Raw genomic sequence first — 18,420 nt, 5'->3', positions numbered from 1 at the left:
TGGACCTGGCATAGAAACCGGTGGGCCACAAAATCCAGGGGGGCGGGTCACTAGATCCAGGGGTCCAGCTGCAGAACCAACAGAGTTCTGGGAGAGGAAGGTGACTCTGCTGTTTGTACAGTCATGCTCCCTGGGTGCCTGCCTGGGCTTTGGGCCCCCAATCCCACCTCTGCTCGGTATATTTGGGGAGAGCCCGCTCCTTCTTCTGCAGGGATCTGGAGCCATCCGGCTCCTGCGTGGTTTGGATCAGATCTTCCCAGGGACTCCTGCATTCAGCAGTGGGCCGGCATCCCCAGCACCTTGGCGTGTGCACTCTGCCATCGGGGCGGTGTGCTGAACGGGTGCCGTAGAGGGGGCGTCCCAGAGGCCGATCCCAGTGCTGGCTGTGAATGGATCTCCGACACCGCTGGAAGTCTCTGCTGGTCCTGTGGTACGTGAGCCGGTGCTGGCTGCCTTGGGCAGCATCTCCGCTTTCCCAGGCAGGATGGGGTTACAGTGAACAGCGCTGCCCTCTCTGATCCACTCTTCTCTGGAAATGGGAAGGGGAGGCTGGCCTTCTCAGAGCTAGACGATTCCTCCAGCTGTCAGGCTTCCACTCTGACAGCTGTAGGGGAGAGGGGAAGGCGTCTGCTGCTGCTGCTGCTGCTGCGCTCTGGGACTGGATCAACCCCCCACGCCCTGCAGATTGGAGTCCCGGCGGGCGACCAGGCGCAGCAAAGGGAACTGCATTGCCGAAGCCCCCTCTGCATGGGGGGAGCTGGAGACCCTGGTGGGGGCAGCAGGGCGACAGTGAGGAATCTCTGAGCTCTCGGGCGCCATTTGCTGGCTGCAGCGATCACTGGGCGTATTGGACCGGTCCGTACAGCCCAGCCTGGACCCCCCAGTTTTGGATGTGTGTGTGGGGGCAACCTCTTCAGGGCGTCGTGGGGGCCTGCTGGCTCCCAGCCCTTGGCCTGCTGCCTCTGACTTCAAAGCTGACGCAGCCACAACCTTCTGGTCTGAATTAAGCCCAGCTGTGCGGAGCTGCATTCTTTGGGGCTGGCTCCGGCTCCCCCCTCCGCCCCCCGTCAGCAGCGCATTCCACCGCCCGCTCCGGAAGCCCCTGAGCTGCCCTGTCCTGACAGCTGCGCCGCATCTGCCTGCTGCGGAGCCCGGTGACCCCGAAGGAAGCGAGAGCGACAAACAGCCCCCCACCGGGTCCTGTCCCCACACGGCCAGCCAGCCAGGTGAGGCCAGGGGCTGTGCCCGCCGGGGCAGGGGGTCTCTAACTCTGCCGTAGCCCCCCCGGGGTGCGCGAGGCTTCCATGGGGCTTGCCGGAGCCTGTCGCCTGCTGCCGCTCTGCCTGCTCGTGGGGCTGCTGACCCCCAGCCCGGGGCAGCCCCCGCCGGAGCTGACGGACGATGAGATCGAGGAGTTCCTGCAGGGCTTCCTGCGGGAGGTCAGCCCCGAGGGCGAGGAGGAAGCCGGGGGGCAGGGGCTGGAGGAGCCCCCCGAGCCGCAAGGGAGGCTGAAGCCAGCAGGGAAGGACAAGGCAGCCAAGGCCCCCACAGAGGTGGAAGAAGGTAAGTGTTCTGAGAGCAACCTGGGCACAGAGGGCCCGATCCTGCCCTACCCCGCCCCCTTGGGCCCAAATCTGCCTGGCTACGTTGGGGCCCGATCCTGTCCTACCTACCCTCCTTAGGTCCAATTCTGCCTGGGCCCTGCCCAGCCCCCTCAAGACCCCATTTCCTACATCCACTCTGCACAGGTGTGACTGGCATCCAGGGGCTGGGCAGGGGGAACTGGGCCTGGAGGGATGCACTGGCAGGGCCAGCAGAGGGGCTGGGCTGGCTGCGACGTGCAGCTCGGGATGTGGGATTCCCGCTGACTGGCTCGTGCTGGGTGCCCCTGGGGAGAGGGGGAGCGGGAGAGCAGAGCAGCCAGTGCCCCTTGCCGTGCTGGGCTTCCCAAAACGCCTTGGGAGCTGCCGCCCCTTCCCCTGGCCCCAGGCCGGGCGGCGCTACCGGGGGTACCCAGCCATGGGCGACAGGCTGGAGACTGGACCACAGGGCTCGCCAGCCTGGGTCCGAGCCAGGGTCAGCCCAGGCCCAGGGTCTGGTCTCTGACCCCTGGATGCTGCAGGAACCCTTCTGTGATGGGCACCCCTGGCCGTCAGAGGTGGGTGTGGACTGTCCCTTCCCAAGGAGCGACGGGGGGCCTGATGGAGATGTCTGGAGATCAGCACCTGGTCGGTTGTGTCCTCCTAGCAAACCAGGTGGCTAGTGCCTGGGGCAGCGTGCTCAGCATTCCTGGGGCAAAGCCAGGGGGCAGCTACGGTGGAGTCTGTGCCCCCTGGGGCAGATCTCCTCCTCTCCCCTCATGTAGATCCCAGATCTCACACCCTCCCCAGCCTGTCACAGTGACAAGGGAGCAAACCCCTGTATGGACAGTGTCTATTCATCAGCCCCCCCTGCACTGCATGAGCAGAGCTGCTCCCCCCTCTCCCCTGTGCCGATGGCCCAGGTAAGGAGCAGGGCTGCCGGGGGGCTAGTCCACGCTGTCCCTGTTAGAGGGGTCGATGGAGGGTTTAGCCCCTAGGGCTGAGAATCCAGCCCCACCTCTCTCCAAGTGTTAGTGCAGAGGGTGATGTGGGGAGCTGATATCCCAGTGTCCCCCCTCCAGACAGCCACACGGGGGCACAGGTAGGGCGGTTCCCCTCGCACCAGGGCTGTCTCTGGGACCAGCTCACAGGTGGGCCAGTCAGATTGTCACAAGAGTGATCCCAGGCCCGGCTCCAAAATGTCCCCACCGAGCTGGCTCTAGGGGAGAGCCCAGGCCAGGAGGGGAACAGGCCCACCTCCCCAAACATCAGCAGACCAGAAAGCATGGGCTTGGCGGAGCAATAAACGCGACTGGGTACTGTCTTTGGGGGAGGTGCCCCCCTGTGTGTGTGGTGGATGCATGATGTCTGTGTTTATGTGGTTCCGTGCATCCGTGTGTGTGTTTGTATGCGTGCATGTGGTTCCCTCCATGCATGTGTTTGTGTGCCTGCCTGCTGCCACTCTCAGCCTTAACACAGCTCTGCCGCGCAGCTTTCCTGGTGGCTGGCAGGAGGTGCCTTCAGCCTTCCCCAACTCCCGGCTGCCCTGCCCCATGGCGTCCCCCTCCACGCTGACCCACAGCGGCAGCTCACCGGGTGATAGCAGAGTGAACCCTGCCGCATGGGTGTGTGACTGAGAACTAGAACATCTAGAGTTTTCAGTGGAAAAAAAATCAACCCCCCCAAATATTTTGATTCGGAAATGGGAGCCCCACCCATTCCCCTGCACACCGCCCTCCCCTCCCCGCCCCGCTCATGGGACTTGTTGTTTGGGTGCCTCGTCCTCCCATTGGCTGCTATGGGGCCGGCTCCCTGGTCTGGCTACGTCTCCCATGATGCACAACAGGTTCCCCTTTTGGGGAGGGGCTTGGAAGGCGTATGGCTGCGGAGCATCATGGGAGACAAAGTCCCCTGGAGAGCGTGGCGCATCGAGGAGAAGAGGGGAGCGAGGTAACTGAACTGCATCTCCCATGGGGCATTGCAGGATCCAAATATTGCAGGTTTCGGGCATTGGTTTTTCCACTGAAATCCCCCCACAGGAAAGAGAAGCTTTTTGCAACAACAACAACAAAAAACGCTGGTTTAGTGGAAAAGCCAATTTTCTATATGGTCTTGATGGAAAACTTTCAGCTGGCCCCCAGCTCCATCCTCTCTCCCTCCTGTGTTCTGAGGAGGCTGCGTCATCCCTGGGCTCTATGGGGGCTGGTGCCTTTGCCAGGGCTTCCCCCAGGCTGTGAGCAGGCCCCAGAGCACAGCGGGCAGCTGGGTTCGCTTCCCCCTGCTCCCAGTCCCCGCAGTGGGGTGGAAGCACCGTGTGGATCAGGTGTTGAGTGATGGGGCAGAAAGGGGAATCCTGCATGGGAGAGCTTTGTGCTGCTGACCTTACTAGTGCCGTGCGCGGGGTCTGAGCTGACGGGCATCGCAGACGCTGGGGAAGAGCCCAGGGCTGGGATAGCAGGGGGTTGTGGGTCCGGATTGAAGGGCATGGAAGAGCTGGGTGGGGAAAGGGATAGCCATGCACACGCTGTCTCTCGCCAGCGCTCCCGATCACACAAGCCCCTGGCAGCACGGCCCTTCTGGGCTTTGGAAGTGGGCCGCCCACTCCGTCCTGTCAGCTTTTCCAGGCTGAGGCCTGCAGAGCGGGGTTTGGCTGCTGGCCCAGCCCTCAGGGGCGAGGTTTCCCTGCTTGGCGGCTGCCGGTGTGCAGCCTGGACCCTGGTGGGGGCTCGCTCTGTTTTGCTCAGCCTGTGGGGCTGTGCCAGCTTCTCCAAGGAGGGGGGCCGTGCTCCCTGCTCAGGGCCCCGAGCAGGACAGGAAGGCTTGTCTGAGACAGCCCTAATGGCCTGTCACCCAGGGGCAGGGCCCTGGGTTAGGGTAGGTGGCTGGAGAGGTGTGAGCTGGGGGCCGATCATTGCAGGGAGCCGTTAACACTGGAACCCAACAATGGCACACTGCTCTCCCTGAGGATTGTTTTGTTAGAAACCTGCAGCTTGTCTGCTTAGCCAGGGCCGCCGGGTGTATCAGCCCCGATCAGGTCAGGTGTGGGGGCATCCAATCGCTGCCGAGGTTGGGCAGAGAGTGAGGAACTCCAACTCGGCTTGTGCCCAGAATGGGGCTTCACCCACAGACCTGGGGGCGAGGGAGCGAGGAGGAGGAGGGAGCCCTGGTTGTTGTATCCTCTGCACAGGGGACCCGTTCCTCCCTGGAGCCTGCCCTGGGCATGTCAGTTCAGCGAGGCCATGTGAGTGTCACACTCCTGGGGGGCGCTGGCCAGACAGTGGGCACTCAGAGCGGAGGGGAAGTTCTGCCCCATTCCCCCAGGAGCAGGAGTGGCTACAAATCCGAGCCCAGAATTGGGCCCTCTCTGCTCACGCACCAGAGGACATGGGAACGCTGCTGCTCAGAGCTTTGGAATGAGCCTGCGGCTGCCGCGGGGCGACAGGGTCGTTACTCAGCAGCCTCATCTCCTTCCTGTCAGCCACTGAGTCATGGAGCGAGGCCTCCATGTCTGGCTGGAGCTTGCTGGAGCCCTGGGCCAGGGAGATCTCAGAGCCCCCACCCTGACCATATGCCTGAAGAGCACCTGCCTCCTAGAGTGCTCTCTGCATCACACGCCAGTCCACGAGGGGCCTCCGGGCCAGGGCACTAACAGAGCCAGATACCCACGCTTCCCACTCCCCCTTTAGCTGTTCCCTGTTCCCCTGCCTCCATGTCCAGCTGACTATGCACCAAGGTGCTAGCTTCTGTCCTGGGGCCCATCCTGGGGTCAGATCAGTGGGGCTGGAGCTGGGCAATTATGCCAAGGCATTTCCTGCCATCTCTTTGGCGCTGGCTTCCTGCCTGTCCTGGGGAGGGCGGATTGTTCCCAGAAGAGGGGGAGATGATCCATGACTGCTGGAGAACATTCCCAGAAAGCAAACCTCATATTCATAACCATGGGAATTCACTGGGGCAGCTGATTGCTTTCGCCCCATCGGGGAGTAGAAACAATTCTCAGGACCATGGTCTCCAATCAGTAGAACGGGAGGTTTGAAACACCCCCCAAGCTGCTTGCTGAGTAAGTGAGCGGCCAAGAGTGACGCACTCAAAGAATCTGGCTAATCGTTCCAACGGGTGCCCTCTCGGTTTGCAGACATGCCGCAGCTGGATTTGCTGGCTGCAGGGCTGGCAATACCAATGTCGACCATTCACAGCTTGTGAGCCTGGCTCCAAACAGCAGATTTAAAAATTCTAAATGCTGGGCTGCTTCTGCGCGGAAGTGGTGGAGAATGCGGACAGCCTAGGTCATCGTGTGGGAAATAGAAGGAACCCCAGGGAGCTGCTCGGACACAGAGGCTGTGGACTATGGTGCTGGCAAGGCTGGGTGCCCAATGGGCTGTGGGCATCAGAAATCCCCAGTGGGTATTGTTTAATGTCCCGCTGAAAGGCAGGGGAAGAGCCAGGCCCCAACAGAGTGTGGCTGGCTTCATGTGTGGAATGACAATGACTCCCTGGGGCCCAGGTGGTTGGGGGCAGGTGGCCCCACAGACCCAATGGGGAGAGGCCTGGGGCCCAGCTGGTTGGGTGGGGGCCAGACATCGGCCTGGGACTGACTCTTTCCTTTTATGCAGGGACAACTGTGAAGGTTAAAGAGAAACCTAAGAAAGGGAAAAAGGAGAGGCCTCCCAAGCCCACCAAGAAGCCCAAGGAGAAGCAGCTAAAGGCCACCAAGAAGCCCAAGGAGAAGCAGCCAAAGGCCACCAAGAAGCCCAAGGAGAAGCAACCAAAGGCCACCAAGAAGCCCAAGGAGAAGCCTCCCAAAGCCACCAAGAAGCCATCTGGCGGGAAGAGGCCCAAGATACCACACCCCACCCAGCCCTACGAGGAAGAGGAGAGGTACCGGCAACCCGAGAGACCTCTGATCCCCCCACCAGCCAAAAAGGATTACGACCTGCCCGAGACTTCCAGAATCGCCTCACCCTATGACGAGGAAGAGGAGAGGTCCCGGACATATGGGGAACGCGATAAAGGTAAGTGCTACAGATTGGCTGATCGGGTTGCCAGTCACTCAGCACGGGACGCCCACCTGCCCCTCACTCCTTCCCGCCTGGTCTCATCGCCCGCTGCCTCTCCAGAGCCCCCCAACCTCAAGGGCGACCCCCCAATTCCTACACACGACAGGCTCCTCCCCCTTTAGCATGAAAGGACATGACCAAGGAGTTACCAATCCGTGAATGTCACTAAACATGCTGCACGGCCAGTCTGAGCGGTGGCTTCTCCCTGGAGAACGCCTCGTGGGCATCGGAACAGTGTCTGGGGCGACATCTCCCTGCTTGGTAGCATCAGGGTCCCTTGGAGTAGAAACAGGGCCAGGAGGCTCTTGGGTGCCATCACTGCCTCTGGCTGTATTGCGGCTCGGGATTTCCAGGAGGCGGCAGTGTTGTGGAACTTGTGCTTCAAGACTGGGTTATGAATCTTTTCCGGGGCATGTTCGGTGCCGTTTCTCTCCACTGAGGCAGAGGGCCAGGTGCAATCACTCCAGGGGTCCCCCAGTCAGCTTGGTCGTCCCTCACTAAGATTTTCTCACCCAGCCTGACCGCCTAGCCACAAATAAGCACATCCACCTGATTCTTATGAACATCCAGTTTAACCAGTCCAGGTGAGACCCTAAATTACCTCCCATAAACAACATTGCTAGCATCTGGTTTGCAATCGCATGGGCTTCATTGCTATAGGCCAAGAGAAAAATTGCAATATTGTGTGATAAGCCACCTTTATTGGGGGGTCATAGTCTAGATCGCTTGCTTGAATGTCTGCAGGAACATTTCTGCCAGGACGGTGAGGAGCTGAGGTGCCATGTTTGATACCATTTCTCTCGACAAACAATTGGACATCTTCGGATGTGAGTTAGGTTCCGTTGTCACCATCTGCTCAGAAACTCCTGTCCCTGAAAAGCCAAGTTCTAGCCCTCTGCGCTGACCTAGTGGAATGCACACAGAATACTGCAAGTCGGTTAGGTTGGGCATCTACGGTAATATATGGCCCTGAAAACAGTCCAGTATTATCCATGCAATGGAGCACGTTTAGGCATGTGTTGCATTGGCTGACAATCTTGACGCTTGTTCTGCCATTTCCTCCATTGTGTATCAATCCCTGCCCACCACCCAGGACTCTTGGCCAGACTTTGCCTTTTTGAAATTCCCAAATAGTCTTTCTCTAATTCTTGGAATACGCGGGCCCTGAGCCCCATAGGAATAACCACGTTCGCAACCTTGGTATACACTTAACGGTTCTTTGTGAGCAAAGAAAGATGAACACAGCTGTCTGTGCATATTACTCCATCCACTCCTCGAAATGTCCTGCTCTTTCACCAGCACTGGGTCATTGTTAGGGTTTTGTTGGCCATGGCAAGGGTGCCACATAGAATATACCTGCCTGGCTCTGGTGCCACTTCCGTATGCCAGCTTACCTGCCACTTTCCAACGGGCCAGCGTGTCAAGCAATCTGCATTCGCATGTCGGTTGGCCCTTTTGAACATCACCCCTCTCTGTAACCATGCTGGAGTCATTGCCGGGACTCCTTTAAAACCGAAAGCAGCGGTTGGTGAATCGTTGCCTACCCAGGGATTGGTGACACTTTTTAACTCCACTCTGAGCTTCTTGCTCACTTCAAGTACAGCTCCCTTCCCTTCTGCCAAAAGATCTAAAGCAGTGTGATCTTCCACCCCATGTGAAATGACTGCTCCAGTTCCATTATGTGAGGTGGCACAAGCTATCTTCATAAGCAAAGGTGCACTGTAGTTGGTAAGGACCCTTCCTGATCCTGGAAGCTTCTTGACTTCATCAAGAACAGTGGCTCACTGTAGACCAGTGGTTTTCAAACTTTTTTTCTGGTGACCCAGTTGAAGAAAATTGTTGATGCCTGCGACTCAATGGAGCTGGAGATGAGGGGTTTGGAGTGTGGGAGGGGCTCAGGGCTGGGGCAGAAGGTTGGGGTGTGGGGATGAGGGTAGTGGGGTGGGGCTGGGAATGAGGGGTTCAGGGTGTGGGAGGAGGCTCTTGGCTGGGGAAGGGGGTTGGGGTGCAGGAGGGGGATCAGGGCTCTGGGCTGGGGGTGCAGGCTCTGGGGTTGGGGCCGGGGATGAGGGGTTCTAGGTGCAGGAGGGGGCTCCGGGTTTGGGGGGGAGAGTACTGGGCTGGGGCAGGGGGTTGGGGCACAGGGTTGGGGCATGAGCTTACCTCCAGTGGCTCTGGTCACTGGTGAAGCCGGGGTGCAGAGGCAGGCTTCCCGCCTGTCCTGGCACCACAGACTGCGCTGTGCCCCGGAAGTGACCAGCAGCAGGTCCAGCTCCTAGGCGGAAGTCCGCAGGCACCATCACCCCGAGCTCCCATTGGCCAGTTCCCAGTCAATGGGAGTGCGGAGCTGGTGCTCTGGCGGGGGCAGTGCACAGAGCCCTGTGGCTCCCCTGCCTAGGAGCTGGACCTGCTGCTGGCCACTTCCAGGGCACAGCGCGGCGTCAGAACAGGTAGGGACTACTAGTTTTTACTGGCCGGCTGCCAAGGTCCCTGGGTGCTGAACAAGGCGACCCAGTGCCTTGCATTCCGCGACCCAGTACTGGGTCGCGACCTGAAGTTTGAAAACTACTGCTGTAGCTGGACAAGGTGGGTGAGGTCTTTTATTGGACCAACTTCGATTGGTGAGAGAGTCGAGCTGAAGACCTGCACCACTTCTGTGCAACAGCTCATAACCTGGCCGCTGCGTTAAGTAAGGTCGGTTGGTAGTAACTGACCGTGCCCAGAAAGGAATGTGAGTGGGACACATTTTGTGGCTGGGATGCCATAAGGACAGCTTCGCCTAGCTCTTGGGATTTATGCAGCTCATCTTTGTCAATGGGATGGCCGCCGTATGCAACTGAACCTTGGAAAAAATCCCATTTCTCTTTGTTTGCCCCAAGCCCACATTCAGACTCACAACGGCCACCGGGAGGTTCTCCACGTGTTCCTCACCCTTAGCTCTTGGGACCGGTGTAGTAGCCTAGTAATGCCCTCTAATAGCAGGTCCAGAGCTTGCTTCCAGATAGCGAGTGTGGATGCTATTCCGAACACCGGCCAGTGATGTTGGAATAAGTCCTTGTGTGTGTTCATTGTGCAGTACTTGTGACAATCTTCAATCTTCATTTGTAGATAGGCTCAGGCTGAGTTGATCTTGGAGAAGCGCCTCCCACCAGCTAATGAGGCAATGATAGCCTGACGTCCAGGCCAGGAGTACTGATCTTCATGCAGTACCGGGCAATCTTGAAATCACCACAAATGTGGCCAGCTGTGTTCTTTTTCATAGAATATCAGGGTTGGAAGGGACCTCAGGAGGTCAACCCCCTGCTCAAAGTAGGACCAATCCCCAGGCAGATTTTTGCCCCAGCTCCCTAAATGGTCCCCTCAAGGATTGAACTCACAACCCTGGGTTTAGCAGGCCAATGCTCAAACCACTGAGCTATCCCTCCTCCCCCTTTTTCACTCCATTTGCTCCAGTTGACCTTGGGTATAATTCTGGAGTCCTAAGCGCCCTATGGCAAAATGCACTGGATGAACTTTGCAAAATGTAGGAATTGCTCCCTCTTCAGGCACAAGTTTTGCTGGCAGGTGTTTTAAGGTTTTGATGCCCTCCTGAAAGACATCCTCTGCCTTGTCCACAAGGTTTGTTTTGGGCCAGAGGCCATAACATTTTGTAAATCTGCTGGCATTTCGAAATCAACGGGAATAAGGTGCCTAAACAACTTGGAGGATCTGGACCTTTATGCTCTGCTGTCCACCTGAATCTCTCTCAGCCACTGTCCCTCAAATAATACCTGACCCTCTCGCTTCACAGCAGAGAGGTTTAACAGGTGCTGTACACATTTGTATGTCGCGTTCAGTGTAATAACCGCCAGGGCGGTGAGGACTTCCCCTGTGTATGTTTTTAGTAGCACCAAGTTTTCTGCAACGTCCCCTCTTTAAAGAGCCTCAGATTATCTGACACAGACATGGCAGACCTGGTATCCAGCTCCATTTGACGTCTTGCTCCATCCGGTGTAAAGAAATCCATCGGACCCGTTATTGTTACACAAACTGTTGGAGAGATGGAACTGGAATTGGAAAAGATTCAGAAAGGGGCAACAAAAATGATTAGGGGTATGGAACGGCTTCCCTGTGAGGAGAGATTAATAAGACTGGGACTTTTCAGCTTGGAAACTAAGGGGGGATGTGATAGAGGTCTATAAAATCATGCCTGGTATGGAGACAGTAAATAAGGAAGTGTTATTTATTTCTCATAACAGAAGAACTAGGGGTCACCCAATGAAATTAATAGGCAGCAGGTTTAAAACAAACAAAAGGAAGTATTTCTTCACACAGAGTACAGTCAACCTGTGGAACTCCCTGCAGGAGGATGTTGTGAAGGCCAAGACTATAACAGGGTTCAAAAAAGATAAGTTCATGGAGGATAGGTATTAGCCAGGATGGGCAGGGATGGTGTCCCTAGCCTCTGTTTGCCAGAAGCTGGGAATAGGCGACAGGGGATGGATCACTTGATGATTACCTGTTCTGTTCATTCCCTCTGGGGCACCTGGCATTGGCCACTGTCGGAAGACAGGATACTGGGCTAGATGGACCTTTGGTCTGACCCAGTACGGCTGCTCTTATGTTCTTATGCCCCAGCATTCTCCGTGGACTCCACGCTGTCACCGGCGAGCTGACAAAAGCCCCCGGGCTTGTCCTTGTGAGATCATGGTTGTGCGTTTTGCACATCATCTGTCTGCGCCCCAGTTTGTTGCAGCTTCTGCAGGGTTTGTCTGTGAACCAACTGTCCTTTGCACGGAGGGCCAGTTTGCCGCAGCAGGGGCATGCAGACAGAGTACTGTCTGTTTTTGAGCTGACCTCCCGTTTATTTGTTGCCTGGGTGCTGTTGCAGCTCCCAGGCGGTTTTAGCAGCTGTCTCCATCGATAACGCAATTTCTAGTGCACATGTGAGGGTTAAAGCAGCCTCAGTCAATGCTCCATCTTGCAAACCGCACAGTAACTGAACACCCCATTGAAACGCTCTCCAAACTGGCACTGTGCTGTTAATGTCCTTGACCCAGCCGCAAATTCGGGACTTGCTGTTTGGTTCTATTTATAAAAGCGGAAACGCTCCGCGGTGCCCAGGGGCTGGGGGGGAGGTGACTTGGGAGAATTTCCACAACCTCAGTAAACATCTGCTGAGTAAGAGAAGCCCGGAGGGTTGTGTTCCAGGTTATTAGCTGTAACCCCCCCTTCCGCTGAGTAAAACCACCACTTTAGTCGTCTCACTTGTACCATTAGCTATTCCGAGCTTTTCCACTCAGCCAGAGAGCTGGGCCAGTCCTCGCTAGAGCTGCCAAGGGCATTTTCCCCAAACAGCCAGAGGTCTTTAAACCCTTTCCCTGCAGGCCGCCGGGTACCGAGCGCCTACCCCCCAGGGGCTGTCCCGCTGGGTACCGAGCACCTCCCCCTGGGGACTGTCCCTGCCAGGTACCGAGCGCTTACCCCCCGGGGACCGTCCCCGCTGGGTGCCGAGCGCCTACCCCACCCCGGGGACCGTCCCCACCGGGTACCGAGCNGGGTACTGAATGCCTACCCCCTGGGGACCGTCCCGCCGGGTTCCGAGCGCCTACCCCCCCAGGGATTGTCCCGCTGGGTACCGAACACCTACTCCCCGGGGACTGTCCCACCGGGTGCTGAGTCTCTCCCTGCAGGGACAAGGGCCGTATGGCTTCCCCAGGCCCTGAGAGCTCCTCCTTCAGGGTGGCGCTGAACCCTTTGCCCGGCCTGGTCCATGCACAGCCTGACCCCCTGTCACGTGGCTCTGCCCGCAGGGATCAAGAGGGCTGTTTGGTCTCAGCCCCCTGCCTTCCCGCCCCTCCCCAGCCCCCGGCTCAACGCTCTGAACTCCTGCCCTGTGTTTTGCAGCTGGATTTCCCGAGGAGCCGGACGAGCCGCGCTGGGCTGAAGAACAGGAGCCAGGGAGCCGCCGGAGTAAGAGCGATTCAGGGAAGGGGGTTGGGGAGGGACCCAGGGAGGAGGGGTGGAGGTTGGGGGGGACCCGCCCCCCTTGCAGCACTGCCCTGGCGCTTCGTACAGACTTGGCCCCATCTCCCTAGGGCACAGGAGCTGGGAGCAGCTCGGTGAGCTTTGGCGGGAACAGCATGCGCTGCTGAGAGCTGTGGGGGGCAGAGGTGCAGGAGCGAGGGTGGCACGAGGGCAGGGCGTGAGCAGCATGCGGGCCATGCAGCACGAGGGCGGCTGGCCAGTGCATGGGCAGGGGCGGCTGCAGAGGCCCTGGCGCAGTGGGAAGGTGCCGGCCTGAGGACCCCTCCCAGCCAACGGGTTTTGTTCCTAGATGAGTTCCATGAGCCCCCGACGGAGCCGTGGGAGCCCGGCAGGGAGGACCGGAGACCAGCGCCCGACCCCGGTGAGCGCTCGCCAGCTGCATGGGGCCTGGCCCTGGCCGTGTGCCCCTCAGTTCCCTGTCCTGAACCCAGAGCGTCCCCGTGGCCTCGAGGAGGGCAGGAGAGTCTCCAGGAGCCCCCAGCCCTGGCACATCCTGTGGGAGCCCGGGGGGGGGGAGGACCGCCCCTCGGGCCCACAGACCTGGTGCAGCCTCCCAGATGGGGCTGTAGCAATGACTGCGCTGCCCTCTCCGGCCTGCTGTTTGGCTCCAGCCCGGCGCAGCAGAGAGCAGCCCCTGCCATGTCTCCCCCACCTGGCCCCGGCACCCTCGCGGGCAGCAGCCGGTGACTGTGTCTGTCTCTCTGCAGTGCTGACGGAAGAGCCCGAGCCACCCACGCTGGACTACAATGAGCAGATCGAGCGGGAGGACTACGAGGACTGTACGGGGCTGCTGCTATCTCCCCGTGGCCCCTCCGCCCAGACCCTCACTCCTCTCTGGGCCCCGGCCCTGTGGGGACAGCCCTGCCCTAGAGCAAGCGCACCCCAGGGACCCCCCCACACCAAGAAGAAGGGGCCGGCCTGCGACCCCCGATGCTTCCTTGGGACGGGGCAGTCTCACCTCCTAGGCCCCAGACCCCCAGCGCTGCACAGCCCCATCCCCTGTGCCCCTGGCCCCCCAGCACTCCCCTGAGGCTGCAGTGTGGAGCCTGGACCACAGAACGGCCCCTGCCCAACAGCTGGGGACTGAACAGAGCCCGGAGCCCCAGCGCTGGGATCCTGTAAGATGGCTCTTAAACACCTGATACCCCTTGGGCCAAAGTCCTACAGGGCCTGAGCCACCGTGATGTCCACGGTGCCAGGCGGGGAGGATCAGGCCCACAGTCTCTGTGCGGGGGGGACTACAACCAGGGCTGCTGGCATCAGCTGCTCTCAGAGTAAAGCTGCCAGGATCCGGCCTGCTCTGCCCCCTTGACCCCACTCGCAACAGTGAAGGGAGACCACCACCCCCTGACACTGATTGCCCACTCCTGCCCCAGGATTGCCCCAGCTCTCGGATGACCTGGTAGAAAGCCATCCCTGCATCTGCTGGCCAGGCTGCCGCCCTGTTCTCCCCAGGGGGGGCATTACCCTTCCTCTTGCCAGCCCTTTCTGCCCACTCTGGACACTTGCGCCACATGGGAGCCCCCTGCGCCAACCCTGGGAGAAACCCCCTGGTTAGAGCCTCCACTCTCCGTCCCGCAGCAGGACAGTGACAAACCTATGTTCCTTCCCCCCAGTCGAATATGTCCGGCAGCAGCAGAAACCCAAGAAACCTCCGAGCAGGAAGAAACCTGAGAGGCCGCCATTGGAGGTGGAGGAGAAGCCAAGTACGTTTCTTCCGGCCCCAAGTCTTCCCCAGCCAGGGAGGAAGGGGGCTGGGGGACAGGCAGGGAAGAAAACCCCTTGAGTGGGCCACCACTGGAGGGGTCTGAGGCTGCCCTGCATCGGTGCAGAGGCTGTTGTGTGCACCGGCACCAAACCAGAGGGACCAGGGAGCCACTCCCCTCCCCATACTTGTTAACAAGAGGCACATAAGTGCAGAATTCATGTCCTCTGCAGATTGTTTTCCCCCCGCAGAATAATAGAGTCTGCTGTGGAGGTGCTGCGATTACACCTTTCACCCACCAGGGGCTGCTGTGTCACCAGAGCCAGCCGCAGAGAGGAAGGGGGCACTTTGGCCTTGGGCCCCTCCCCCTTCTACAAAGGTTCTGGTGCCCTGGGTCATGTGCCCGCTGGTCAGAGAGGTGCCCACTCCTCATGCCCAGCTCCCCATGCAAAGCAGCACCTCCCCACTGCTTGGGTGTCAGGGCCCTTCCCATGGGGCTCACAGGCTCCGCTGCACTGGGAGCCGCAGGGGCAGTGCCCTTGGATGACGTGCCCAGGCCCAACTAGACCCTTGGACTCTGCCCCTGCCCCTTAGCCACACATCTGTGACCCACACAGCCTGGGAACCAAGGACCTGCTCAGTGTAGGAGGGGCTGGGGTGCTCCCACACCGTGGTTATTCTGGCCCCCTGCAAAGTCCCCAGGGGCTAGTGAAGCAGAGGGGCAATTTAGGGCAGCCCTCAGGTCTGCTCCAGCCACTGTCCCTGAATTCACCTCAGAGCACCTCAGACCACAGGCCTAGCGCCCTATAATACCACAGATCGATGGGGAGGGGTTGTGGGGGTTGGACCATGATCTCTCCTCTGAAAGGCCCCTTGCCTGCCCTGTCCTGGGCCACGCTGTGCTGCGGGCAGCTGAACATTAGCCCTCGGAGGGTCTGTCCTGGGCTAAGTCCCCCCAGCCCTGGCGGCTCTCCCCCACGGGCACCTGGCTGTACCCGCCTCGCTGGGGCTCACTCGGACTCTCTCCTCCCCCTGCAGAGCCGCCCGTGGAGCCACCCCCTCCGCCCCCCGAGAGGGACTACGATGAGGAGCTGCCACTGCCACCACTGCCGGACTACGACGACAGTAGGTGTCGGCCGCCTCAGGACGGACCCTCGGCCCCCAGCCGCTTGTGCCCGGCCTCCTGCCCCAGCACCCGGCCTCCTCCCCCACCAGCACTCGGCCCCTGCCCTTCCCCCCAGCACCCTGCCTTCCCCGCAGCTCTCTGTCCCCCTCTCCCCTGCTCTGGACCACACAGCTTTCTGTCCCCTTCCCTCCCACTGCCCTACACTCAGACACCACAGCCCTGGCCACCGTATGATCCCGCTCCCACCCCCACCATGGCCTGGCCTCGCACCCAGCCAGTGCATGCAGGCCCAGTCAGCATGACGGGGCTTAAGCCAGCCAGGGGAGATCTGGCATTCCCCCCCAGGAGCTAACAGGGGCCCCTGCCCTAGTTAGAAGCAGCAGACAGGGGGTCCCCCCCGGAGGGCCATGACTCTGGGCAGGGCTGGGATCCTGCGGGGAGTGCTGCCCAGTGCCTACACGGCCCAGCCTTGGTGCACGCCAGCCCAGCGCCATGTCCTGTGGCATACGCGGGGGGGGGAAATCCCTGGCGTGTTCTCCCCCACTTCCCACTGCGTTCAGCGGCAGTGTCCCTGGCGCTGGCCGGCCCCTCAGCGCGCCCCGCTCTCGCCCGCAGTGGAATACGGCCTGCCCCAGCCCAAGAAGTTCCCCAGCAAGAAAGAGGGTGAAGGCGAGATGGAAACGGATGAGGAGCGACTCAAGCCACGTAAGGAGAGGGCTTCCCCCAGTGGGGTGGGGCAGGGCACACAGGGGAAGGGGCCATGCACATGGGGCAGGGCCAGGTTAATTGTGAGGGGGGCCAGGCACAGGGGGCGGGGCCATGTTAATTTTGGGAGGGGCCAGGAACATGGGGCAGGGCCATGCTAATTGTTGGGGGGGCCAGATATGCTGCCCATGCACGCATTCCTCAGTAGACCAAACCCCTGGCCATGTGGGCGCCCTTCTCCCGGCTGGCCAGTGCTGCTGGCTACCCCTGGCCAGGGCACTGGCCCTGTGGCTACATGAGGATCCCCAGGGACACAGTGCTCAAGCAGCCCCGGGCAGAAGGAACCCACCAGCCTGGTCTAACCCTCCCTCGGCCACATTGGCCTTGACCCTGCCCCTCTCCCCTCCTGGAGCAGGAAAGCCCAAGAAAGGCAGCAGCAGCAAGGAGGAGGAGGAGGTGGACACGGATGATGACAAGTGGGCGGAGGAGAAGACCAAGGAGCGGAAAGGTGAGTGCGGAACTGCCTCCCTGAACCATGTCCTCTCCGGAGCGGGGCCACACCCAGGACCCACGGCGGGGCCCAGCCCTGCGGCACCGTACCCAGAATCCCGGCACCGTACCCAGAATTCCCGGCCAGGGCCCAGCCCCGGGGCACTGTACTCAGGACCCTCAGTGGGGCCTGCTCTCCGGCCTGGCCCTGCATAGGTCATTCCAGGTGCTCTGGCCCTGCTAGCTTGAATTAGAGAGACGAGCACACAGTTCCCCCCATCCCCACCCCGCTGCCTCTCTGCCCTTCCCAGCCCCTTCCCCTTCTGCTGCTTTGGCCCTGCTCAGCTGCCAAGGGGTGCAGGGCAACAGGCCCCTATCCCACCTCTTCTCCGTGCCCCTGCCTGGCATCCTCAGTGCCCGCCTGGAGCAGGGGGCCCAGCCCCGGCATCCTCCCCCTGCCGCTCACTAACCCCCCGCCCCAATCACCTGCAGGGAAGCCGAAGAAGCCGGGCGGGAAGAAGTGGGAGACAGATGAGGACGAATGGACGCCCCCGGAGGAGAAAACGAGTGAGTGACCCCTGGGCTGTGTCAGGGGCCCAGCCCGCCAGCCAGGGGGCAGGAATGATGCAGTGGCAGGAGGGCGAGTGAGGTCGGTTTGCCCAGGGCTGGTTGATGCAGAAACTGGGCACAGCCCCGGCAGCCAAGCTGCCCGAGCCTCAGCGCCTCCGCCGGGTTGGTGCCCACACTGGGCCTGAGGGCCTGACTGGCACCTGCTGCCTGGCAGGGGCCACGCCAGCTGCAAGGGGCAGAGAGCAGGGAGAGGTCCCCCAACCGCTCCGCCACCAGCAGTGGGCACAGCAGGGTCACTCCTGGGCAGGGGGCAGCTGGGTGTGCAGGCGTGGTCCTGAGCTGGGGAATGAGGGGGCCGGAGGGAGCTGGGCTAGCGAGGGCCTCCTCCTGTCATGCGGGCGCTGCCCTCCCTGCCTTGCAGAGTGCCCCCCCATCGGGATGGAGTCCCATCGCATTGAGGACGACCAGATCCTGGCCTCGTCCATGCTGCGGCACGGCCTGGGAGCTCAGCGCGGTCGGCTCAACATGCAGGTAGGAGCAGCCCCATCCCCTGCCAGGCCCCCCAACCCCGGGGTCGCCCCCACCTGCCGTTGGCCTCAGGGCAGACCCTGCCCTCTCCCCTCTCCCCTCTCCCTCTGCACACCCCCCAGGCCGGCTCCAATGAGGACGATTTCTTCGACGGCGCCTGGTGTGCGGAGGACGACACCCGGGCTCACTGGATTGAGGTGGACACCAGGAGAACCACGAAATTCACAGGGGTCATCACACAGGGCCGGGACTCCCAAATCCAGTACGTACGGGCCAGGGGGGTGTCCCAGATCCAGTACGTATGGGCCGGGTTTTTTTTTTCCCCAGATCCAGTACGTACGAGCTGGGTGTGTGTGTGTGTGTCCATCCCAGATCCAGTTCGTACGGACCAGGCTAGGGTTGCCAACTGTCTAATCACACAAACCCAAACACCCTTGTCCTGCCCCTTCCCCGAGGCCCCACCCCTTCTCTGAGGCCCCGCCCCACTCACTCCATCCCCCCCTCTCCCAGTCACTCGCTCTCCCCCACCCTCACTCACTTTCACCGGGCTGGGACAGGGAGTTGGGGTGTGGGAGGAGGCTGAACCTGGGGCAAGGGGTGTGGGGTGCAGGATCTGGGAGGGAGTTTGGGTGCAGG

General features: G+C 60.6%; 1 protein-coding gene across 1 annotated transcript in view; it reads left to right on the top strand.

The window, feature by feature from the left end:
- Positions 1 to 335: 335 nt before the first annotated feature.
- Positions 336 to 18,420, top strand: part of AEBP1 (AE binding protein 1) — a 24,313-nt gene continuing 6,228 nt past the window's right edge. The window contains exons 1-12 of the mRNA XM_034761693.1: positions 336 to 1,563; positions 6,191 to 6,589; positions 12,521 to 12,586; positions 12,951 to 13,022; positions 13,369 to 13,440; positions 14,278 to 14,367; positions 15,405 to 15,491; positions 16,108 to 16,197; positions 16,613 to 16,705; positions 17,179 to 17,253; positions 17,678 to 17,787; positions 17,907 to 18,161. Of these exons, the coding sequence (XP_034617584.1) occupies positions 1,305 to 1,563; positions 6,191 to 6,589; positions 12,521 to 12,586; positions 12,951 to 13,022; positions 13,369 to 13,440; positions 14,278 to 14,367; positions 15,405 to 15,491; positions 16,108 to 16,197; positions 16,613 to 16,705; positions 17,179 to 17,253; positions 17,678 to 17,787; positions 17,907 to 18,161 (1,668 nt within the window). The 5' untranslated portion in view covers positions 336 to 1,304. The remainder of the gene's footprint in view (positions 1,564 to 6,190; positions 6,590 to 12,520; positions 12,587 to 12,950; positions 13,023 to 13,368; positions 13,441 to 14,277; positions 14,368 to 15,404; positions 15,492 to 16,107; positions 16,198 to 16,612; positions 16,706 to 17,178; positions 17,254 to 17,677; positions 17,788 to 17,906; positions 18,162 to 18,420) is intronic.

Source organism: Trachemys scripta, chromosome 2 (assembly GCF_013100865.1).
Source record: "Trachemys scripta elegans isolate TJP31775 chromosome 2, CAS_Tse_1.0, whole genome shotgun sequence".
Taxonomy (NCBI): Eukaryota; Metazoa; Chordata; order Testudines; family Emydidae; genus Trachemys; species Trachemys scripta.
This window is presented reverse-complemented; position numbering and strand designations above follow the sequence as displayed.